The 25,696-nt window shown below is 39.3% G+C and overlaps 1 protein-coding gene across 9 annotated transcripts; it reads right to left on the reverse strand.

The window, feature by feature from the left end:
- Positions 1–194: 194 nt before the first annotated feature.
- On the reverse strand, positions 195–21,896 carry dazap1 (DAZ associated protein 1). Of its 9 annotated transcripts, XM_051376414.1 has the most exons (14): positions 21,728–21,896; positions 20,401–20,441; positions 18,351–18,517; positions 17,767–17,832; positions 16,463–16,570; positions 16,185–16,233; positions 11,713–11,795; positions 8,482–8,629; positions 8,214–8,246; positions 7,085–7,234; positions 6,146–6,310; positions 2,804–2,896; positions 2,288–2,335; positions 195–1,107 (listed from the first exon to the last, which is right to left on the reverse strand). In XM_051376414.1, the coding sequence occupies exons 1-14, from the start codon at positions 21,757–21,759 to the stop codon at positions 935–937; spliced, it is 1,356 nt and encodes a 451-aa protein (XP_051232374.1). In that variant the 5' UTR covers positions 21,760–21,896; the 3' UTR covers positions 195–934. The 9 variants fall into 9 exon arrangements, with proteins under 9 accessions (XP_051232374.1, XP_051232366.1, XP_051232367.1 ...); XM_051376406.1 differs by lacking the exon at positions 2,288–2,335 and having other exon boundaries at positions 7,085–7,255; positions 16,463–16,567; XM_051376407.1 differs by lacking the exon at positions 2,288–2,335.
- Positions 21,897–25,696: the final 3,800 nt, after the last annotated feature.

Genomic DNA, 25,696 nt, shown 5'->3' on the forward strand with positions numbered 1-25,696 from the left:
TTTTTTTGGCATTTTTGCTCAGAAAATTACCGAAACAATTCATCAAAAAGAATATGCCAATTAACTTTCTATCAATCTAATCATGGATTAATCAACTAATTGCTCTATTAATCCATAAGCAGCTCTACTATGCGGCTTTTTCCGCCAAAACACCAAAAGCAAATACCAAATACAAACATCTGGGACAAGCACTGTATCCTTAAAACATTTATTTTTGTAATAATTTGTCCTTTTTTTTTCTTTTTGCGTAAGTGCAAAAAATGCACCCAAAAGAGCCACCTGAGGGAAGTCTACATCTTTAAATAAAAAAACAAGCAAAGTGTACATTTATAGTACAAAATTCTCTTTTTAAAAAATTGCACAGTTTGTGTATAATATATATTCATAATCTCCATTTTAAACAAACTTTAAAGGCTCAGAAAGTAAACAAAATTCACCAAATGAAAAATAAAAACATTTTTTTCCCTAGAATTTAAAGCTGAGGAAACTTGAGACCCTGTTTTCATTTGTGTCCACCATAAATATACATATTTATATCCAAGTCTCTTTACATATAGTCTCTGTGCTAGTGTTTGACCAGACAATCAAAATTATTGCAAAGTAGTTTAGTTCTACTATAAAACATGGGGTGGAGGGGTGGGGGATAAAAGCTTCTTTCGGCTGAATGTTCCTTAAGTTATGCAAAATAAAAAACAACAACAAAAAAAAAAAAACCCTGGGTTTCTTTACACCCCATTTGAATTTACTGGAATCCCTGCTTTCACAAAGGTTTCTGTTTCACAAACTGTGTGCATTCAACATTCCCATAGAACAATCCAGAACTCCAGTTTTGCTTTTTAGCGAGAACACACATTTTCCCTGACTTCTTTTTTTTGTTTGTTTTTGTTTTTTTGTTTTTTGAACTTTACACAGCAGCCCTGCCCAGAGGTGGCGGTCAGCGTCGATACGGGTGGAAGCCCTGTACGTTGTGGTTCTGCCCTCTGCCGAATGCACTGGCGGCAGGCTGGGGGGCGGCGGTGGGCTGTGCTGTCGGGGCCCCGTACGAGGCCGTCGGCTGGCTGGGGTCTGCGAAGCTGTGGCCGAAGGCTGTCAGGTCCTGCCCGTACCCTGAGGAGGACGACAGACAGCACAGAGACAGGAGGATTTTAATGCCTTTAATGGGTCCCCAGGCGGTGTTCAGGGAGAAACCTTACTGCTTTAAAAGTAAAAGTGTTTCCACAATTTTAATGTTGAGGAAAAATCCACCCTTTACCCTTCACACAGACTTTATACTCGTCTTGTTATTTTCCTTTTTGGTGAACAACTGTTCTGTTAAACTACTGCAGGAAGTATTGGTACGTCACATCAAAATTATTATTGTATTATTATTATCCAATTTTACCATTTTGTCCACTGCATCTACTTTATAAACAGCCCATGATTTTCTTCCTGATAACCAGTTGATACGTTTAACAGACTTATAGGTTTTTACTTTCTGTAATTAAACAGATAGTTTTATATATAATCTTTTTATTGTTTGTTTGTCTGGAAAGAAAAGTAAAGTAAAAGTAAAGTAAATCAACCAAGAAATGAAATGTGCATTTCCTAATAGCGTGTTTTAAAAGTTTAAAGGTTCATGGTGGATTTTTCCTCTAGATTCAAACACTGTGTTCCTTCAATGAGCCATTTAGTGTTGAAAATTATTGCGTAACAATGTTAAAATGTATCGAGACCAAAAACGACAATTTCAGGTGAATTTAATAATAATTTAAAATGGGCTTCATTGAGGAAAACAATCTCTAGATTCTCTTGATCAGTGCAACACGCACAATGTTCCTCTATTCAGCCACTGGGTGGCACCATCTCCCTGCAAACAGACACAGGAACCAAAGTGACACCCAGGGATGGAAACATATCTGCCCGAAAAAATGGCTGCTGCTGCCCAAAATCCAGCAGCCACTGACCATGAACTGAGTGGTTTGGTACCAAATAGCTGGTAGAATAAGAAAACCAGTTGCAGCCAAATCTTCCCAGCATCTTGCTGGTAAACATCCAGTTAGCACTGATTTTTTGAAAATGTCACGAATAAATAACTGGAGTGGGGAACGTTATATAAATAAAATGGAAAGACGAGAGATAGAAAGACAGAAAGAAAGAAAAAAAAAGGGTGAAAAGTTAGAAAATACAACACATTTCTTTTGGGGTTCTCAAAGTGCTCCATGAACGGAACAAAAATAAGTCTGAAGAACAGGGAGCGGCCCCAACAGGACCGCCCAGCAGAAGAATCTGAGAGAAATTGAGAATTTACTGGCATCGTGTCCTTCTTTAAATCTTCTTTCCTTTCTCACCCCTTTAGCTATAATGTGGAGACAATACATGGGGAAAAAAACAACGGGTGAATGGACTGCTGATGCATAGAGACAACTGAACCATGAACACATTTTCTGACAATTAGATCATCCTTTTTATAATCAGCAAAGCAATGCGGACAGAGAGTGGACGGGAAAAAAAAAAGGAGGACATGGTTAGCCTTGGTATAGTAAAGCTACAGCCGCTGAGGGAGATGACATGCTTAGAAGCTCCAGATGTCAAATTTAAATGTAAATTTCATTCAAATCCACGCGGCTGTGTGAAAGTCAACGGCTGTCTTTTACCATATAAGGATACACACAGTAATTTGTATGTACATGCAAAATGTACATGCAAAATACGAAACACAAAGCAAAAAGAAAAGAGGAAAAGAACCAGGTTGCAGCTCTATAAACACTACAGTACTGAACAAATGCTACTTTTTGTGGTTGGAGAAGACAATGCTGGCACCTACCTGCACTATATCCTCCCTGCTCATCCTGACCATAACTGTGAGAAGGACGCGTTGGTCCGTAGGCAGAGGGGTCCTGAGGGTAGTTACCCAAGCCTATCAGGGAGATGAGGAGACCAGGTTGACTGAACCCAGATACTGCTGGCCGACTACTTTACATAGTTTCCCCCCTTACTGAGCTAATATAGCTGCACATATACACTCATTTACTGCGTCTGCACTATGCTCGGAGAGGCATCACTGCTCAGCTTCATCTGGAAGTCAAAACAAAATGGAGTGAGAGTGTGTGAGCTATCCGCTAGCACACCTGACTTTTTTTTAAAAATCATGCCAGCCTGGTCTCGTGATATTTTGTGAAATGTGCATGATATGCTACGATGCAAGTCACGTGAGGAAGAGGTTTTCCTACCAAGAACATATTATGAGAAGGAAGCAACCGAAAAACAGGAACTAGAACAACCACACCAGTGGTTTTGCATGTTTCATTCATAAATTTGGCTCGTACATACGTCCAAACATTTTCCAAAAGGCCATTCAGTTTCTACTCATCTCTTCTCAATGTAGTTTCTACATTGATTTCCTGTCTTCCAAGTCGCTATTTGGTCTCCATTAATTTCAGCATGATGTGACATTGAACTTGAAAACCACTTGATATTATCTTCACGTCACATCAGGTTATTGTTTCGTGTACTCCAGATGTAAGTGCTGATTATTTGAAACTTTAGGTTCACAGCCCCAGTTCTTGTGCTGAGAGAACTCTCTTTGCTCGGTCATTCAAGGACATTTTTAACATCCTACATTTTGCCGTATATTAACGTCTATTGTTAAAAAAAAACTGAATCCATAAATCCAACATGGACATAACATTACATGGACCTCTGCCAAGGCCAACAGTCCAGTCCTCTATGATACACAAATCTTTAAGAGCAACACTTTATCTGTCTGGATTAATATCGACCTATCACGCAATGTTAATGAAAGTGAAATATATAGTATGTGTATCCAGCCGTGATCCGGATGTCACACCCTTCCACCAAGTTTCATTCAAAATGTCTGTAATCCTGCTGACAAACAAACGGCACCGAAAACATCCTTGGCGGAGGTAATGAGTTTAACTTCAGCAGTCAGTTCTCACATTTCAGACGTCAAAGTGTTCTTGAATGCACCAAGAAAGAGTTTTGACAGAAAAAAAGTAAACAAAACGTTTACTGTGATGAATAAAGCTTCACAGTGTACTGTAATAAAAGTAAAGCCAGTGGCTGCCTGGAGGGGTCAAATCAATAAAAATATATGGGATGCATTAGAAAAATGACTGGCATTTAATTAAACATGCAAAACTACTAGTTTGACCTTCGCTCTCACCACATTATTTTAACTCCCTAACTCCACATAAGCCTTAACTTAACCTTAACTGAAACCAAACTTGCTTTATTTGTCTAACCTCAACCATTTACTAACCTTACACGGGTCAAACAGTCCAGTTCCTGCTACTGTCACATACACTTTCATAGGGGAGGTGTGTGATTTGTGTCATCAATACCACCACCACCACCACCACCATCATCATCATCAGCGTCTCCGATTTATCTGCTCATTTCACAAAGACCTCGATTACTGGACTGAGTGCCTGGAGAGGCAGCGGACACTAAATGCAAAAAAGCTGGATGGAAGATAAGCATAAGCAGGAAACACTGAACAAGATGAACACCTGCCATGACTGACAGCAATCACATGACTGAATTTAAAGGTCCAGTGTGTAACATTTAGGAGGATCTACTGGCAGAAACTGAATATATCTATATATATCTATGAATATAGGAACTGTTGTTTCCTTAGAATGATTAGTTTATATCTACAGACCAAGTGGGTCCTCTTTCTCTTAGGCCGCCATGTTTCTACGGTAAACCCAGACAGGACAAACCAAACACGGGCTCCAGATAAGGCCTTTTGAGTATTTCAAAAGTTTCACAGCCACGGTTTTTTCTCCTACACGCCAGGAAGGCAGAGCTGTATTCAAATGGTTGCAATCTGTAACTTCACTGCTAGATGCCACTAAATCCTACACACTGGTCCTTTAAATGTAGATCCAGCAGTGTGAAGCAGCTGTAAGCCAAGTCAGAGGAAAAATACCAGCCAGCCAAAAAAAAACAAAAACTGAATGTAGCTTCTGAATGAACATCTGACTCTTATCCGACTGTGTGCTTATGTGACTGAATGGGCGAGTGTTCAATGAAGACTGAGCTGGTTCCTTTTCCGTGGATGCTGGTTAGTTTTCACAGTATCTCGGTCTTCATTTTGGTTCAGAGCTGAAAAACCTCCTGCCTCCATTTGTGCTCTAAGCATGATCTCAAACCCGTAATCCTGCATGAGTATACAGTACGTCACTGGAGAAGCTACACCCTAACATGGCAGGCTTGATGAAATGTCTTACTGTTCCTACACACTGGCTGAAACCTGGCCAAACACAGTTCAAAAGGTAATGTTAGACTAGACTAACAGTCCAGCTCAAAGACCACAAAGACACCCACCAGGAGGTAAAACCTACACACACATTAGTCAAAACAACTCTTAACTACTATCTGCATGTATTTACAAGCCAGAGGGGCAAAGTTCACATTTTGTGGACAAGCATGCAAAGCTCCGGAGTGAGATTGATTGGACACTGATGGACATGTTGAGAATTTCTGATAGGTGGCTTGGCAGGTTGGACATGCCTAATTCCAGAAATAGGGTTTTCATGGGCATAATATTGTCATGCTGGTGCTCTTCTATGGCGATCTTGCCAAGACCAGGAAAAGAAGCCAGCACAGTCATCAACAGGGAGTAAGAGGAGGAGGTGTAGGAGGGAGTAATTAGAAGGGAGGAATATTTGAAGTCAAATGTCTAGTACAGTCTGTCAGGAGAAGGTTGCACTCCCTCGAAAATCAAAACAAATAAAATGCAAAACAAACAAAGAAAAAAAAAAAACATTGCATGGCAGGATGATCTAATTCAAACCCACCAAGACCTACCAATCTTTTTACCAATCCACAGCTCAGCTGGAAAAACTTGACAGAAATTACTGCTGAAGACTCCTGGATATGGTGAAACTTCAGCAGCATCTTCATAGTGGAGCCAGAGGGGGTTCATGTATGCAAGAAGCATGTATGCATGTGTAGCTGTTCAAGCTAAATGGTAGCAAGAGCAAGCTCCTGCTTGTCTACGGGTTGTAGATATGCACTTAAATGAGCTGTAGTTTGCATCCAGTAAAATATCCAAGGAGATGGGCAGGGCCGAGGGGTGAGTAAAAAAGTAAATGGGAGAGACAAGGGCAGCAAATTGCTAAATGCACAATGTTTTTCTTACCATACTGGCTATAAGGGAAGTCAGGCTGCCCAGTAGGAGCTTTGCTCAAGTCCTGAGTTGGTGTGGTGGCGGGGGCAAAGCCCAGAGGTGCAGTTCCTGGAGTTGTGGGCGGAGGAGGAACCTGTGGAGCATACTGGTCTGCTTGGGGTGTGCCGAAACTGTAACCTGTTGGAGAGTAATACGATAATTTCTATGACTTTCCCCTAAAGATCATTTCCTAGTGGTGATTTATCACAGATGGTTTACTGTGTATGAGTACAAAGGCCTGAGCCAGTGTTAGTGTTCCTGAGTAAAACACAAAATATCTTCCACAAGTTTGACTTCAGTCTTCAGTTGCATTTTGAATGTAAATAAACACCACTATTAAAAGGTATTAATCAATTTCTTCACCAAGTCTTTCCTCGGTTTAGGCTGTAAAAACACAGGTTGTATGAGCCATGTCTTTTAAATATCAGCTGCCAGATCACACTGTGACCATTCTGCCAACACACAACCAATGTTTCAGGCTTCTTTCCCACTCCCCATATTTTGCTATCTACTAAGAGGTTTAATAAGTGGAAGGTAATAATAATTTCCCCTACAGGCTTTTTAGCAACATATCATGAAATGCTGGGTATCTATAAGTCATGCTGTCCATGTCTGATAAGGTGGAGGTTCCTCCCTGACCACAGTAACAGCAAAGCTGCCTGGAAAACCTGACATAGTTAATACATTTTACACAAGTTTAAATAATGTTTCTTATAAATTGTTTACAGTGTTGATGAGTTTGTGAGGATTTGGCGCTCTGAAGAAGGGAACTTCTAGAGATAAAAATGTGAACTACAAATACAATTAGACATTCAGTGCTTCTTTTACATATGCTTCATTACCTGTAAGCACTTTGTAGTGATGTAAACAAAACACCAAAGTGTAATGAGTGAGTGTTTAAGTATTACTGACCAAACTGAGGTGCTGTGCTGTAGCCCTGCTGAGGGTAGCCCTGAGGTGCAGCAAAGCCGCCCGCCGGGGTCGTGACCAGGAATGCGTTGAAAGGTGACGGAGGTTGTGTGGGGGTTCCACGACCTGCCGATAACGGAGGTCCATACCCGCCTGCTCCAACACAGAATAGATCTATTTTATAGAAATGTTGTGACATAAATATATGCATGTTTTTATATAAACAAACAAAACTTGAATTAAGTTCACAGGCCAGTGTAAAAACTAACAACATATCTTAATAAAAGTAGAAGTAAGTTAACGTAAATGAATTCCTTGAATTAAACCCAACTCAAACTTTAGTAAAAGACAACTGAGTAAATCCATAAGTGCTAAAATTTGTACAAAGAAGTAGTCTTACTGTATTACAATAAATTGAAACATGTTTGGAAAAATGCTGTATATGAGTGTAATATACTTACTAGTTTAATTAACTGAATGTAATTGGTAAAACCTAATTTACCCAAGTCACCTTGAAAATAAATACTTGAGTAACTTGTACTAGAATCAAACAATTAAACAAGTTGAACTAACTCATCAGGTTTTACATTTCGAATTATAAAAAGACGACAATGATGTACTGTATCTGAATTGCATCAGTTTGAATCTGTTATGCTCTTATTGAATAGCAGAATAACACATATAAAGTTGATAAAAACATGGTTTTGCAGAACACAGTCTGAGGCTGAATGAAACTGAGTGAGCCGGGCCGACGCTGCAGTTAGCATTGCAGGTTGACCCGGAGGTGGTGATATGAAACCGAGCCTGACCAATACCAGGGGGAGGCTGGAATCTATTCAAGGCTGCCATCTGTCTCAAGCAGCAAATTATCAGCAGCCTCAGCCATTATGAATCAGTGATAACACGTGCTGTTAACTGTCATCAGGCTATTGGCCACACAGAGTGCAAACCCATTTCTGTGACACAAACGCTTTAAGATAAGCACACGATCACATGGCAAAGACACAAAATCTATCCGCAGTTTTATCAATTCACAGTTATGCAACAAGCAGAAATAAAAACCCAACTAATTCACTAAAATGGAAAGAAAAGATATTTTCTGTGTGTTGTCAAGTGGAGGTCAAACACCTACCTATGGGTTGGCCGGTAGTCGACACCCACACTCCTTCAGGAAGAGGGAAAAAATAAAAAAAACTTTAGACTGGAGACAAAACTGTTGCCAGAAATGTAAAATGTTCACAGAATCTAGTTTAACGTTCAACTGAGAGTGCGAGCGCTGACCTACATGCACAAGGTTATTGCTAAAGCAGTGGGTTTAACACATTTAAACAGTTACTACTATGCCGTCCTCCAAGCAGCAAGCCTCACTCGCTTCAGCTCCGGGACCTTTTCCCACTCACCCTGTGGCCCATAAGGCTGTTGCCAGCCCTGGGCAGGCTGTGTTGTCCAACCATTAGCTGCACTCAAGATGCCCCTGGGTGCCCACTGGCCAGGGCCAAGCTGGCCAGGAGCTTTGCTGTCGCGTGGTTCAGCCTTCTTCACTTCCACCTGGACAAAGGGACAAGGAGGGCACATTTGGCAACACCAGTATAAGGTCCATGAAGTCCCTCACCTAGGCAGAGCTGTCCTACCGCTGATAATTTAATCTCAACATTTTGGGCCAGTTTGAAAATCTTTCACTTTATGTTTATTAGAATAATGAGGGGCAACTATGTTAATTAATATTACTGTGTAGACAGGAGAGCCGTACAGCTATGTGTCTCAGGTACTAAATATAAGCAGAAAGAAAATCATAATGAAAAGAATATAGATACAGTGTTTTTGGAAACGCATCATCTCCAGATCACAGCCTCTTAAAAATGTACCTGAGAAACATAGATTTTTTTTTTTTTTTTTGCCCTATATATGATAAAGACATCTAATGGAAGGTCATGACTTACCTTTCTCCATCTAACGCTTATAAAGAATCTCATTTTAATTTATTTGGAATAAGTTTTAGGGGGATAAATGGATGTAGAGAGAAATCTCGGTTCTAACAGAATATATAACGGTAAACATGCAGATAGTACAAATAAACAGTCTTTTCAGTCAATCTAAAATTGAATCTTCATACTGTGTCAGACGTGAGAAAAGATTTTTTTCAATTGAGCACAAGTGACTGATACACAAAGTAACCTCAAGTTTATTTTTGCTGATTCAATTAAAATATAATAATTTAACTTTATCCAACCATTACATTACTTAAATTTGACTTTTACATATAGTTATCATCCAGTTTAATGCCTTGGGTCAAATACATTTATTGCCCCAAAAACAAAAACTTCCCTTCCTGTAACTAGGCAAAGCTACCAGCAGTTAACCAGAGCAAGGAAACAGGCTGAGACTAAGGGGGAGCCAACCAGAAATAGACTGAGGGGTTGAGTTATTGGGGTCACCTTGCAGGAGGAAAACGAATCACAAATTCCTCCCAGCTTTAAGGTGTTGCCACCTTCCCCAGCCTCCCCTCTTCCTTCTCTGTCGACCTAATTACATGCACATGTTTCCGGCAGTGGCCTCGCCGCCGCCGGCAGCTACCTGAGCACTTTCTCCCGTGGGCATCACAGCTACGAGTGATGGATACCATGACTTCTGTACAGTCCCCAACAGCAGAACTGGGATTTGTTCCACAGTTTGATGTGCTCCAATTTCTAATTTTGTAACTCATATCTCCCAGCCTCCCTCAAGTCCCAGCGTAAGGTAATGTCAAGTCAAGAACAATGGATTAAGTTGAGCCTTGATTCCTGCTGGAAACCAGGGCAAAGTCAAGGGGGGCGGGTACCTCTGGAGAGCACACAGGTTGGGCTGAATCATTTACCAAGGAAATGGGATTCGGATAATCTTTTTAATGCAATAATCGGTGACATTTCAATAAAAATGTCTCCTGTTGTTACTCAATATTATTGATTAGCGTGATAAAAATCGGTCTGGTTCAGGAAAGCTTTTTACAAAACAACAGTCTGGTAGCTTTCCTCTGGGAAAAATATTAATTGGTACACATGTAAGTAATGCTTTTCGTTTATAGTATAGCTTACAACAAACCCTCTGGGGGTCAGGTGGTTTGAGCTGGTGATGAACTGCAACGTGTCAGGTTCAACTCCAACCAGGGACCTTTGTCATTCCCCATCTCTCTCTGTCATCTCTCTACAGATCACTCCCAAATAAAAAGGAACAAAGGACCCCGAAAAAATTACTTTTTTCAGGCTTCATCAAGACGGAAATCCCCAAAAGACACTCAAGTTCTGCTCTCACTATTCTTGCAAGTGCAGAAACGCCACAATTATTAGCACTTTTCAGTAAAAATGGATGCTGCTTTGATGTCAATAAGAGATTAAATAATGCCATGTAAAGATCAGGACTAGAAAGAAGACACATGTAATGATATGATAAGACTGAGTGTTTGACTTTGATCATTTTCTTATGCCCACAAATCATTACTGTCAGCACGGAGGGCAGAAAGGAGACTGTCTGTCCTCTGGTTTAAAAGCTGCTAATTACAAAATGTCTTTTGGGGGAAAACGGGGGGAGGTAGTTAATGAATTAGAGCTTTAAAAAATGCATTTTAACCCAAGTGTCAGGCCCAATCCTAACCAGAAGTACCAAGTAGCACTTTATTTTACTACAGGACTACCAAATTTTCTAATGGTTTGTTTCACTCAGCTGAGGTGCCAGGTGGGTGGTGTTTGCCACATGCAACAGAATAAAAGAAGGAATGCCAGAAGGTTAGGAGGTGTGCTTGAATATACAAAACACCAGTGAATTTATTGTTTCTTCCCGGATGGACAGCTTACCTGACACTATCTGAATTGTCTTTGTGCAGTAAACCCCATCCATCTGGTGCACACACTGAGATAAAACAAACACTAAAAAGTGACATGCAAATATTATTGTTAAGACTCGTGTCTCATCCTAAGCAGCATTTTAGAGAGAGCTGCCATTTGTTATTTAGAGAACTGACAGACACAGTATGGAGATTCTTCAACTGAGGTCACTGAGTTGAGCTTTTTCTTTAACTTTTCAAAAAGAAAAAAGAAAACATGTTGACGTGTAAGTGACCTGCCAACAAAATATCAGAAAACAAAAGAAACAGAACTGATTGGACCAATCCTTTAGGTGATTTAAAGTCACTGAAATTCTTTGAGCTTTGAAGTCTTAACTTTAGAGTTTCTTTTGGTTCTGCAAGAAAAACAGAAAATAATGTATTTTTTTAATATTTTAAGTACAATCTAATTTGTTAAGACATCCTAAAGGAGTGGTCAATTTAAACAAAGCCTTGGGCGACAATAGAAACTGTAATATAACAGCGTTTGTGAAGGCTCATTGTGCCTTTGGAAACTATAAGACATAGCTTTAAGTGCAAGGGTAGTCTCTGTTTGGATCAATATTAATAAATAATAACAGGATGAGTTAATTAATTTAGTGGCCTAATCATTTTAAGATGTTAAGGGCTAACTTTGTGCTATATGATGCTACAGGCACTAATGGGAAGCCACTGGAAAATGAGCTCTGAGAAATAACACAGCATCATAGTTTAACTGTCTGTCGCCCAAGCCTCTGTTTGATCTTAAGGGTAAAATAAAACTACAACTACACACTTTTTTGCCCATGATGTCGTGAAAATGCATGTTGACAGCCTGGTCCACTGATTGTTCGGCCTCGAAAGTAATAAATCCAAAACCTAGCCAACGACCAAGAGTGAATCAAGGTAGCAGGGGGGTTGTGACAACACAAGATGAAGAACAGTATTGGGCTTCAGCAGAGTGAGGATCCGTCAAGACTGAGCAAGAGGCTCCTGGGGTTCGGATGATGTCGCAGACTCGTAGAACAACACAAATCCAAGACTAAAAGCCTGGGGGATTGAAGGAAACTTTTCTCTTTACTGTGCAGTGAAATATTTTGTGAATGTAACAACACATGACTTCTTAACTGCTAAACATGAAGACTGATGAGTGCAGCATTTGATTTTAATGTGAAATGTCACAGAAGAAAAGTCAATTAAGTCCATCTTTCAACCCCACTAATGTTGATAAATGCCAATTGGACAAATACTACATTTTGTTACTTCATGCCGTTTCATCCAAACCCCACCTTGATCTGTCCCTTGGTATATTGCTGTGGAGCACACACTCGCAGCAGCCATTGTTAATGCATCACAAAAATATGGAGAAACACAAACTGTAGAATGCCTAAAGCTTTCTCCAAGCTTTCCCAAATTCAGTATTTTACTTTTGAGTCAGCCAGGATAAGCCTAAAATGGACAATTAAAATATTGCTCACAACGGTAACACAAAGATATAGGCCAGAACTGGTTTCCCAAAGCGGCGAGTTGCTGATTTTGATCGAGTTTTCATGGGGGATACACAAAGTTGATCAACAAGAGTGCAAAAACTCTCTATAGAACTTTTTGGTCCGACGTTTTGGCCACGCCGACCGCTCAGTAAACCTTTTCATCTATAGACTATCTGGAACAGAACTTTTGAGAGCGTCAGCAGCCCGTACCGCGTTGCAGTGATCTACTTTCAATTTGATTAACTTTCCGCTGTGGCAGAATTGGGTTGTGTGCACAACTCTACTTGGGGACCTAACCTGAATCCAATTAAACGTCCTACGAGACAACTGAGATTTTAGAGACCTCTAGTACCCATGCCAACCGTTCCCCAAGCCTCATGATCTATTGCTAATAATAACATCTGTCAATGACCCGTCCTTAATCTAAATTTACAACCAAAATTGACACATTAAATAGTTTGACATATCCTGGTTACGGTGACGTGGTTACACTCAAGTTGAAATCTGAAAGACTTTTTATTTAAATCAACTGATGATGAAACAAATTATTAAAAAATGTTGGACATAAAACTGGGATCATTCACAGATCTGCAACAACTATTTGATAACCCATCAGTCAATTAACAGGAAAATTAATCTACAACAATTTTGATAATAAAATAAATGTCACTGAATCGATAATGAAAATGTTTGTTGCACCTCTAATCATTTATTCTCTCTATAAGGATGTTCTTGGAAATTATCTGATTACAGTATTTAACTCTTGTAAGACACTAAACAAGCACTGACTGATGTCTATTTTTGAGATAAAGGTCTGATATATTCTGATATTGTCTGTCAACATCATCCTCCAACTAAACTTCCTACTTTAAAAAAAATAACAATCATCTCATCAGGTGTCTATTTTCCATCAAACACAAGAACTAAAATTAAAATTGCTGCGTAACCTGGAGATAAAATCCTCAAACAAACTCTCTCTCTTCAGTAACCGAGAACAGGTAAACCTTCAGCCTATTTCACAATTTAATGTAACTTTGTCTACACCCCATTCTGACCAAGTAATAAATTTGGGTGCTTTTACATTTGGCCTGTACCTCTGTGCTACCAGTCAATGCACAGTAACCTAAAGGAGAAAAGACAAATCTTAAGAGACACCGTTAATCACATTCAAACCATTCACAAGGAGAAGGGGGACAGAAGAAAGAAAAATAGAAAAGGGCTTACTTACAAAAATACTTAACTTTCTACATATGGGAAAACACATACTATGCCATTTAAGATACATGTATCAGTTACGTCTAAATCAAGGTAAAGAAAACTTATTCCAACGTTGAAAGTCTAACGGTTTTAGTAAAAGAAACTGATTATACTATTAAAGATTATGTAATGGTTGTTACTGGTACAATACATCATGTTAAATTCCAATGACAAACTATTCTGGGTTTCTCCCAATAGAGAATGAATGGGGGTTTTGAAGGAGGAGCAGTTATAATACATGTTGTGGGTCAGTGGCCGCTGCATCGTTGCTATGTAGGACGAATGCAGATGAAACAGCTGTGACTGTAACTCAGCAGGCAGAGTCTGACACCAACACTGCCGGTGGCGTGGGGTCTGATTCCCAGTGAGGCCATCCATGCTAAAAGTGTCAGGGCATGTCATAAACTCGTGACACATTCATGATTAAACTGACTTTCTTATATTTTTAAAAAGGTCCACCAATTTCTTCTGTGAGGAAATAGGTTAGAGAGACTTTTTGAAATCGCAAAAGGAAATATAAAAACCTTGTTAAATGATCCCATTGTTCTAGTGATAACAATGTAATGTTCACCTTCAGTGTTTGGGCAGAAAGCAGCTTCTTTGAAGGACAAATCCTCCCTTAGACACTCAAACTGTGCTCAATATGCCAGTTGCATGTTGTGATAAAGCACTGTACTTTTTGGAGCACCTACTTTCCTACAATCCGTCTTCTCTCCTTCAGTTCCTTTGTCTCCCACGACACGTTTTTCACAAACTTTCTAATCAGATGCATGAACCTCTTGTATCTAATACGTTTTTATGGAGATACCTTCTAGTAGAGAAAAGGTTTAAGCGTTACACTCAAAAATAAAATAATAAACATGATACATCTTGTAGTTGTATTGCATTCTGCTTTACTTTACAACTGTGGGGACAAACGGGCATCCCTACTTCTTTTCTTTTTTATCTCTGATGTTGTAAATCAGTGGTTCCCAACCTTTTTCCTTAAAGCACACCTAAAGTAGTAAACTGACAATCCCTGAATAAGTGACATTTTATGGCTATTTCATATTATATTCAATACATATAATAGTGAACAACAACTTAAGTGAGTTTGGGTTAAATAAGCCTTTTGGATTCATTGTGAGCAGACAATTTCCTGATATTCAGAGGGCCTTTTTATACAATTCTTTTGTTTTTTCATACATAATTAATATGCTTCTTTTTTGACAAATTCAGTGTTTTCTTCTCCCTGACACTTGGCCATTGTTCTAGTAGCACTTTGGTTATTTTAACCGCTTACTTTTCTAATGCAGAACGAGGCTGTTTAGCAGAGTGTGAAAGCTTGATGAATTATAGCTTGTCTCAGGTCTTCAAAGTCCTTGATCTTGAATAACAATCTTAAATTTAAAAATCATTTCATTTTAGTGTCACAGAAAAGAATGAACTGCTGAGATAAAAACCTTCTGTATATATTTTCTTTAAGTTTTCTTACACCCCTTAAAATCAAGAAAGCCTCACAACCCCCCCTGTGAAGCTTTGGTGACCCCTAATGCGGGTAGGGAACCACCGATTTAAATAACTTACACTGGACACATGTTAGGAAGGGAAGTCTTATGAACAGGAGGGATGATTTACGCCAATGTTCATATGGGCACTACTACTGACTATTGTTTTAAAGACATCAGATATCAGTGGACTTTAATCTACAAATTCATACATCCTCAAAAAAACCTGAATGTTTCACTGAGCTGTTTGAATCTTCCTCTGAGGCTTTATAACATTTATGAGGACCCTCTGTGCACCGCTAGTTGGGACACCACCCCAACAATAACATAACCCATGTATAAAGTCCAGGGTTCTCTTAAAGATGACCATTTCTACTATTTCCACCCCGATGAAGACCTTGTAAGGTCGAAACTAATCCGTGTTTTAACCAATATTCTTGACTAAAGGCTTTTAACGTAGCTTCTCTCTTTGCTCTTTTCTGAAAACAATGTATTTAACAGACTCATGTTGTCGCACAAGGTCATTAAGGACACTGCATCAGTCCAAATCAGAGCCTGCGATTTAACAATTTTCAGGTTTCTAGCCTGTGACAAAGGCTGAGACGTGGTTTTAAAAAGGTGCCATCTACTGTTGTATTATGTGACAGAATTATTTGCAACATTGCACAAATTCATAACCATCACAAACTGAAGGTGTTTAAAGTATTTCATGGATTTCACAGGAGACCAGTGTATTTCACATCACACTAAGCTTTTCATTCCACCCCTAGAAATGTCAAGTTACATTTTCCATGTTATACACGCTGTGGTGAGTCGGTATCTAAGCTTTTATTTAACGTGCTTTTGTGTGTTTTATTGTGCGTTTTTAATCATACACGAAATTCCGGTTCTGGGTGACAAGTGTTTAAATTGAATTGAATATGTGGGGCTGAATGGGCTTTTTTTTTTTTTCTCTTTGGGCCAGAATAGTTTGTCATGAGATTTAAGATGGTAAGGTATGGAGAGGGGAGAGAAAAAACGGGATCAGCTTTTACCTCGGGGCCTCTGCTTCTCCGCATCATAGATCATTACCACCTCTGTGACCTTGAATGGGACAAAGGGAAACAGTGGCTCCATTTAGAAAACCAGACAGGGTCCGTTCTTAGTCCAATTAAATATTCTGCCTCAATTTGGACAAATAATTAATTGTCCTATCCCATCCCTGTAAATTTAAATTCTTATTGTAGTATTGACCCTGTTCAATGTCACATCCATTCAAGCAGTCTTAATGACGATATGAACTGACTTGCATTATGCACATGGTAATACTCACCACTCCGAATCTATTGAAATAGTCCCTGAGTTCAGGCTCGCCGCAGTTATGGGGGATTCCACCTACAAATATCTTCTTTGATTTATTGCTATCGGCTTTGCTGCCCTTCTGAAAGAAAACAGGGAGTGTATGGATTTCAATGTCTGTTAAAGGATCACTCTGGGATGGGGCCAGCTAGCCATCATCTATTCAGACAGTGCAGAAGAAATTAGGTTCTCCTCTTGCCCTGGGGTATAATTCTTAACATGTCATGTCAATGCAAACACTAGTCTCCACAGATCAGAGAGCACGGCTTCCTCCACTCACTCTCAACCACTAAGCATTTCACCATTGCTGTGCACTGCACTCATGCTGTAAAAGGCTGGAGGCTGCTTACGACAATAATGATTTTACACAATTACATCTTCTGCTTTGTTAGTAAAACATTCAGTTGCAGCTACAAGACTTAAATTCAGTGAAAGGAGTTCCAGTGCCAGGGAAAGAGCCTCATTTATAAAAGCTTCTGACTTACAACCTAAGCTTGTAGCCAAATATGTGACTTATGAAATTGTTTTACTGACAGCAAAGGTGCAATAACTAAAATCTTTGCTGCCCAAAGGGACAACATGTCTATAATAGATCTGCAGTGGCTAGATAGCATTGTTGATCAGCCCACAAATTACCCAAGTTGGTGCAGAGTTTCCTGCCTTTCAAAAAAAGAAAGAAAAGAAGCAATTTTCTGCACCACACCAGTCTACTAGTCTCTAAACCTACTTGTGTTTTCTCATCCTTATTCAGTGAGCAAGAGCATTTTAAAAACAACAAATTTCTAAATATCAAAAAAAGAAAGAAAACTGTTCATAAACGGATCATAAAAGTGTTATCATAATTACAATATTTAGCATGGTGATACAGGCTTATGACCTCTTTGTGAGTCATTTCTGTTACATTTGGGAAAATGTGACCTTATTATGAGTCAATTCCAGTAAACTGCACCAGATATCTGCTGATATTGCTGCAGCCCCTTGATCACAAATAAAGGTCAACACAAGCCTAAGATTCTTTAATGCTTCTGTGATTTATCAAAACCCCAAAGTAATTTCTAGCCTTCTCAAATGTATGAAGGCTGCACACTGTGGTCATTTCTTTGATGAAAAGAAAGAGATTTAGGTCAAAGTCAGAGTGTTTTTATAAATGAAGCTCAAGGTCTCGTCATAACCCGTGAAAAAGAAACTAGAGTCCAACCTCAGGAGGAGGGTATGGAGAGACTGACGGCCTAAAAACACCTAGCCTAGCCTCCCCAGCAGAAATCAGAGTCCTCTTACCCAGCCCTCCTTGGTTCGAGACTTTTCAGGTTGCATTCCTCGGGGGGTGCATGGCTTCGGGTCAATCTGACAGCAGACAGAGAGAACACGTTTGACATTAGCACCAATTAAAAAAGGCACCTTCAAATGTTCTTCTTCACTGAATCCATTACGGTGTATTGGCTCGCGTCACACAACAGTGCAACATATGTACTGACACATAATTTACATATGTAGCCAATGAAATGTTATTCCCTTCTCCGCCTCCATTAACAGAACAAAGGAGGCAATATGTCATTCATAGGGAGCTGACTGTAGCCATCTTAGAGAACCCCGGGTTAAACCGCCAGTTTAGCTAATTTGACTTTAAACAGGTAAGTCTTGTTAAGCAAACAAATGTCAGGTCTTTGCAAAAAAAAGCATCCTATGTACTAATGTCTGCGAGCAGGAACAACCTAAAGCGAAACTGCACTTCTCCTTGAACAACTTCTGACTACTCTGGATGATGAAATACGGGCTGAGGTTTTGCACATTGCTCACACAAAGCGCGGGCAGATTACTCAAGTTGATTTGACTATCTGCTCCTTTGATTCAAATATACTCACATTTCTTCCATCAAGATTATGTGGCTTTGTCTCCAGCACTGTCCGTACACAATTGGGGTCTTTGAATTTGACAAAGCCGAAGCCTCGCGACTGATTTGTAGTTTTGTCCTTCATGATGACACAATCTACTACTTCCCCATACTGTGAGAAGTAGTTTCTCAGTGTCTCTGAGAAAAGAAAGAAATTAAAATTAAACAGGGCTGCTTCATAAAAAACAAAAACATACTGCAAATGTGAAAATATAATCAGCCCAGCTCTCCTCCTGAACACAAAGAAGTGCAGTCATGATTTATAGAACTCATGCTTTCATTATGATAAATGACGCTAAGAAAATATCTTCAGCACTTCAACCTGCACTAAAAGTGTAACTGGGACCAAAACAGGTGTGGGAGAAAAAAACCTCACAAGCAGCTCTCTATAAAACTGCACAGGGAACACTATAAGTCATTCGGTGACCTTGGTTTATCTTATCAGAATATTGGGAATTGTACCAATGTTCTTTTTTATTTTTATTTAAAAACCTAACACAGTCGACATTTAAGTCACATACTGACACGCAGAGCAAACACAGCACTGACCCACTGACGTGTTACGTAGCACTAAATGTACACCCAACGACTGTAACGCCCGCACACGCCCACAGAAGCAAGGCGTGCAAGTTTGAACAAATGAGGACTCACTTTGGAAGAGAGTTATCGTAATTGCTTTTCTCATTGCTGGGAAGCCCTGGGGCATCGCCAGGGAAACAAGCTGAGAGTTACACAGCGCTGTGGTTCAGATATTAATGTTAACAGTGCTGTTAACACAGCCAAGCCCTTGTGCAAAGTTACACAATTACCAACCGAGCATGAGCCAGTAAAGTGCTTTAGACAAACTAGACCATCTCTGGGCAAGTCTGAATGAGAGGACAGTGTGGACGGTATATCATGAACTCTACCACCAGTGTTACCGGTTTGTAACTCGTCATCAGTAATGTGAACAGGGAGAAGGTAACAAAGTGTATTAATAAAGAGAAACAGCAGCCACAAGTAGACTCTACCAACACTGTGTGGACGACACTATTTGCGTGAACATACAGTATCAGTATCGTGATTTGATATTTAATAAACATCAGTATCTACCAGTGGTGTGATATTGTTCACTACACGACATATCAGTACTAGAGCTTCACGATACGGTACAAACATCACACTGTGGTTATTCTGACATATACTCACGATAAGTGTGTGAATGATCACCGCACATTTAATTTTCACTGTTTAAATCATGATGATGGGACACGTTTTGGGGTGTGTACCAAACAAACGTGTTTTCTTACATTGGGGAGAACAGGATTTGTAGGCGAGGGATTCTCTGCATCAATATAAAGCTGTTTCATTACGTTCTACCTTTATCAAAGAACTGCAGCTTCTGTGATTTGCATAATGCATTTGACCATATTACAATTTAAATAATATTTCAATTACTGGACTGATATAGTTATTATAACAGTGTGACATTAGAGCTACATACTGATCTACTTTTGGTGCCTATATGATGCCTACTTGTTTTATATGATACCAAAACGATGCTCTCGACTGACCTTAGTGTATATAGACATGTTATTCCACTAAGCTTGTTTCTATGTTTTACTAAATTAACCAATCTGACACGCATCAGTGTCTAATGGTGTCTTAACACAGCCACATGAGCCCTTTATCTTAATGAAACATTGCATAATGTGAACAAGAATAATTTAAATCAGGCAACATTTCATCAAATAATAAATAAGCAAGACAATCTCTGTTAGACCATCGTAGCTATATTAGTAGTTTGTATGCACTTATATGCAAAATATACTGATATCAATATGAAGGCAGATGTAAAAACACTAAGATTTATATTTTAATAATATTGCCCAGCTGTTTCACATTCTTTGATTCAAACTCCAAACAAGAGTCCCAACAAGCTACCACAGCAAATCCATGCAGCCACATCAGTGTCACCTATACAAAATCCCTCTTAATCACAACAACAACAACAAAAAAGTTTATTAAACAGTATAACTTACCTTGTGTCGTACTCCAGTCCAATCCACCCACAAAAAGTTTCCTGAAAAGAGTAGACACGTTACCACAAAGTGAATGATACACTGTTATACAAGCCATCATCACAAAAGATAATAACCAACCATGGAGAGATTTAGTCTGTACAGAGGCCTTAAAATACTAAAATAAAAACAACAACAACAACAACACAGACTGGAGGAGACTGAAAGCAGTTTCAGAGCCACAACAACGCTACAGCTGACTAAACAGCCAAGTACACAGATATTACACAACATGAGGCAACGCTGCTACCAAAGCAGCTGCAGCTTAGACACACACACACACACACACACACACACACACACACACACACACACACACACACACAGAGCTAAAATAACACTGCTTTATATGACTCAGTCCTTGCAGTGGATGTCACTTTTAGGTTGTATCTAACGCTTTCTAACGCCATGGCCTCCACAATAATAGTCTTCTACTTCTTTTTTTTTTTTTTTTTTAATGAACCTCCTGCCACGTAAGTTACCCCGGGAAACACAACCGCAGCGTTCAGCGAGCTAACACACCAACAAAAATAAATAAAAACACCACCCAGCTGACACACTGACAACCACCGGCTCCAGCCTGGCACTGCCGAGGACCCGGAGGATGTTACAGCCCAGAGGAGAGCTGCTCCTCGGGCTGCCTGCATGCGGTTGTGAGGGAGGAGGAGGAGGAGGAGGAGGAGGGAGAGCACCGGTGAACTCTGTGTGCCGGCTGCAATAAAAAACTGGAAGTTTACCCCTCACTTTAAACAGCACTACTATCAAACCAGCCTGTTAATTAATGTCCGACAAAGTGTGCATGGTAGCAGCCAGTGAGAGGAGGGGGATGCTCCATCTCTTTCCCCCCCGGCAGTGCCCGCTAAATGTCCTCACACAGGCGAAGTCGAGAAGAGGAGACTTTCGCTTCGCTGGCAAACGTTAGCTTGAGCTAGCTGCGAGCTAACCGCACAGAGCAGCAGTGTGAATAAAGTGAGAGCACTTTGAGTCTTTGAGTCGGTCTCTTTACGGAGCCGAGGGGCAGCAGCACCGACACACACCGTCTGTTGCACCGTAACCACCAACACGAACAGTCCAGATACTTTAATCACTACTTTCACTTCTTTTTTTCTTGTGTTTTTCTCTTTCTCCGGGGGGGCTAGCGAGCTCGCTAAGTTACTGAGAAAAAAAAAAAAAAAAAGCTAGCTTAGCTCGCTAGCTAACGTTAGCTGTCAAATGACAGACTCCAGCAAGACGAGCGACATCTAACAACACGTCCGACGGCGGAAGAGGTTCGTTAAATGGATCTTACCCGACTTCATCTCCGACTAAGTTGTTGTTCATTTTCTGAGGCTAAAGCAGGGGGGGACCGTAGGAGCTGTGACCGGCTTATTGCTTCAGTGCTGCCCCTCTCTCCTCAGACTGAGAGCGGAGGAAGGTCACTCCGCTTTTTGGTTCAAACTGCTCTGCGCAGTGACGACGCTGCAGGGGGCAGCGGCCTTTAAAGGAACATTACACTCTTTTACTATTTATATCTTCTCCCACAGGAGGAGGAGGAGGAGGAGGAGGTGGGGAGGAGGTGGGGGATCACACTTCATTCATTAATTGGTCCCTGTTAGGAAAAAAAAAAAAAAAAAGTAGAATCAATAGTTGTGTTTTACAGGGGCGGATATAGAGGGGTGGTATAGGGAGGCCCCTAATAAAGGAGATCCCAGTGTTGGTGTTATTTACAGTATATATAAGAGCTTCCAGGTGTGTTGTATTCTGTGTAAAGGCCAGCAGGGGGCGCTCCGCTGGCTGCAATAACACAGCGATCCCTTTCACTTTAATGGATAAATGAGCCGACTTCTCACGTAATTTATGAGCTCAGTAAATGGTTTTCTGATGAGTTTATGGTCTCAGTTGCTTGTTTCACATCTTCTTCAATATATTGTGATGTTCACTTCGTAAATTATGGTCTAATTTAATTTAAAATGGACAATAAAGCCGCGTATGCTTTTGGGGCGGGGCTTCCTTTTGATTGACAGGTCACTCTCGAAACTAAATGTATTATTGCCTTTAATTGATAGTGACAGCTGAGGATTGGGGGGGCAGAGAGAAAGAGAGGGGGGGCTGCAGGTTGATTTGAACACAAGGACTCAGCCTTGGTACATCGGGCTGTACCAGGTGAGCTATCCAGGCATCTCTTGTACACATTGTTAGATCAGTTGGTCGCCACAATTCAATCCCACGGAAACCATGAGCACCAGAGTATCAGTAGATCAAATTAATGATTTATATTTAATATGTTAATTTGATAGCCTTATTTTTAATATTCATACTGGTCTGAATAAACAATTTAATAGTATTTCTCATCTTTATTGGGTAAGAATGTTTTGTGCGAAAGGAATTAAAGCTCTGTCCCAAACGAAGGCCGGTTGAGTTCAGGGATTGAAGCAAATAAAAGCCTGGCACATTTAATGTAATCATCTTTTATGGCCACAATTTATTGATTTTTTTTTTTGCCTACTTATTTATTAAAGGCTTTTTCTGCCTTTATTCAACAGGACAGGTGAAGATTGACAGCAAAGGGCTGCCAGTTGGAATTGAACCCGGACCGCTGCAGTAAGAACTCTACATGAGGCACTTGTTCTACCAGTTGAGCTAACGAGTGCTTCTTGGCCACATCTCAGACTGATTGGCTTAAGTTCAATGAAGAATTGATTGATGATGAATGATTTCTAATGCCACATTTATAGATATATCTATTCAATGTTTTAGTAATGTGCCACAATGATGTTTCTGAGTTCAAATATCTTCATTTAGGAGCTTTTCCAAGCAAATATTGATACATATTATTGATTAAATCAGCATATATTCTGGCCACCCCATGAATATTTCTTTAGATCCGCCCCCGATTGTGTTACAATCGTTTATTTAAACATTTAGACTAATTGAAAACATGATCTCTTTTGAAACCTGTGTATAACAAGGATCATATATAGTATAAAATCATAAACAAATACAATTTAATTAACAAAATTACAACAATAATAATCGATTATTATTGTTGTAATTTTGTTATTATTAGTCGACAATAACAAGTGGCATTACTACTTGAGTCAAATGTAATAAGAGAGATTTTAACTTCATTGTCTTGTGCAGCTCATTCTGCATATTGGGAGTATTTAAAAAGCTCAGTTTGAACATGAGGTAAAGTTAAAAAATTATACACCAATTACCAAATTTCCCAAGAGAATTAGTGAATTGCTTTCTTATTATACATCAAAATTAAAAGTCTGGCCAGTAGCGTAGAACAAATGTTCTTATGATCATCCCAGAACTATAAATATAAAAAGGATGTGATCCTATTTGCATGAATGTGCACAACAGGGACTGCAGCTGAAAATTAGCCTGTATGGCTAAATCTGGCACATTTACATAGTGGAATTAAATCCTTGTGGTAATTAATGTGCATTGTCCCTTTTAAATAAATAAACTTCAATAAATTTCATGCAAATCCTCAAAATACTTTTCTGCTGCTGGAAACAGAACCGAGACGATCACACAAGGTAATAAATCACCACAGGAGGGACGTAACAAACATTAAACAGTGACATTTAAATCATGAAATGCAAATGTAAGTGACAGAGGTGACACATAGTGTAGTGTGATTAAATAACACCTTTCAGGCACAATAACTCCCTTTTAAAAATATCCCACAACAACAACAACATAAGCGACTGAAGTCTAAACGTTCTGCACAACACAAAGTGTCTAAAACTGTCTTCACGTTAACAAGCCACAGATGTACAGTTAGTGTCCATGAGTGAACTGATATTAGTTCCCAGGTGGATTAAAACAGAGCTGAAGACTTATAATACAAACAGTAAAAGTGAATAAATATGTAAATTGAACACAGTCACATTTCTATATTATCTGCGGTTGTAAAATAAATGAGACAAAGTACAATAATTATTACCCAACAGTAAAATAATACTAACAGGAACCGTTCTGAAAGATACTTTAGGTACATTTTACTAGTATTTTACTTAAAGTTTTTAATGCAGGTCTTTAATGTAGTATATTTTTTATAGTGTGGTATCACTATTTTTACTTTTGCTGCTGATTTTGGTCCACATGAGGACCCTTACTTCTTACTGCGTACCTCTACCTCTGGCCGTACCCGTCACTGAGGCCACTGAGATTAAGACCACTGTGTATTTTCTGAGGGGTTTACAATGAAAGCTGTTAAAGTAATAGTCTAGAAATAACTTTGCTTTGATGCAACCAGCAAGTTCAGCTCTTTGGACCTATCTGTATGTTCTAATACCTGCGTACAGGAAGGCTGTTGACCTACTCCTAAATACCTGTATAACTGCGTCTCTGTATAAACACAGAGATAGCTTAATGCTAAGACAACAGCACTGAAAATGTCCTGTTAACAAAGATTTAAAAAAACAGAGTTAAAAACTGTGTTTAGGGTTAGGGTTGTACTGAATTAGGCACCTTTTTTGGTCCAGTTTAAATACTTCCACCACTGGAAATGTGGTTGTGAATAATCCTATTTACAGTAGTTGTTCCATTGAGGTTATTAAAGTTTTATCACCAATAAACAAAATGGCCTACTCTTACAAAAATGTAGCCTATAAATACAGGAATTATTATTTTAGTATAAAAATGTACACGTAAACAGGAAGGCTTTCATTTTCAGCAGAAAACAGAGAGCTGCACATTTCAGCAACATCCTATCATAGTTGTTTTATTTAATGAACGCCTCAACACTTCCTGAAGGTTCAACAATACCTGCATTCAAGTGTCAGATTCAGTGAAAAAATGTTCTGCCAGATGGAGGAAAAAAAACATATCAGCTTCTATTAGTACCAAGAAGTAGGACATTTCTTATAGACGTAGATATCAGCTACAACTACGGCATAGTTGACTTCCTTTACTTGTAATGTCTTTGAGAAGATTTCTGCAAAAATTAGACGTAATTGTGAAATCTTCTTCTGTTTATACCTCCTTCTCTGCACTGCTCCTTCACTAACTAGTGGTGAATTTGAAGTATTTTATCCTGTTTATCTATCTATCTATCTATCTATCTATCTATCTATCTATCTATCTGTCTGTCTAACTCTATCTGTCTGTCTATCTATCTATCTATCTATCTGTCTATCTATCTATCTATCTATCTATCTAAAACTAAGCCAACATATTTGCATACATGTTGTCTATCTATCCATCTAGTGTGTCATTTAAAGCATATGCAAAGTCAAACATGTCGCTTACTTCGTGCAATAAT

The sequence above is a fragment of the Dicentrarchus labrax genome, unplaced genomic scaffold (assembly GCF_905237075.1).
Source record: "Dicentrarchus labrax unplaced genomic scaffold, dlabrax2021, whole genome shotgun sequence".
NCBI lineage: Eukaryota > Metazoa > Chordata > Actinopteri > Moronidae > Dicentrarchus > Dicentrarchus labrax.

Bases quoted from the DNA above. Each gene is read 5' to 3' on its own strand.
- dazap1 (XM_051376414.1), bottom strand. From the start codon at position 21,759: ATGAACAACAACTTAGTCGGAGATGAAGTCGG. The intron at 2,336-2,803 runs GTAGGTGCCAGC...TCCACATTATAG, and splicing joins GCAGGGAGGATATAGTGCAG to CTAAAGGGGTGAGAAAGGAA. The intron at 1,108-2,287 runs GTAAATTCTCAA...CGTCCTCCTCAG, and splicing joins TAAAGAAGGACACGATGCCA to GGTACGGGCAGGACCTGACA.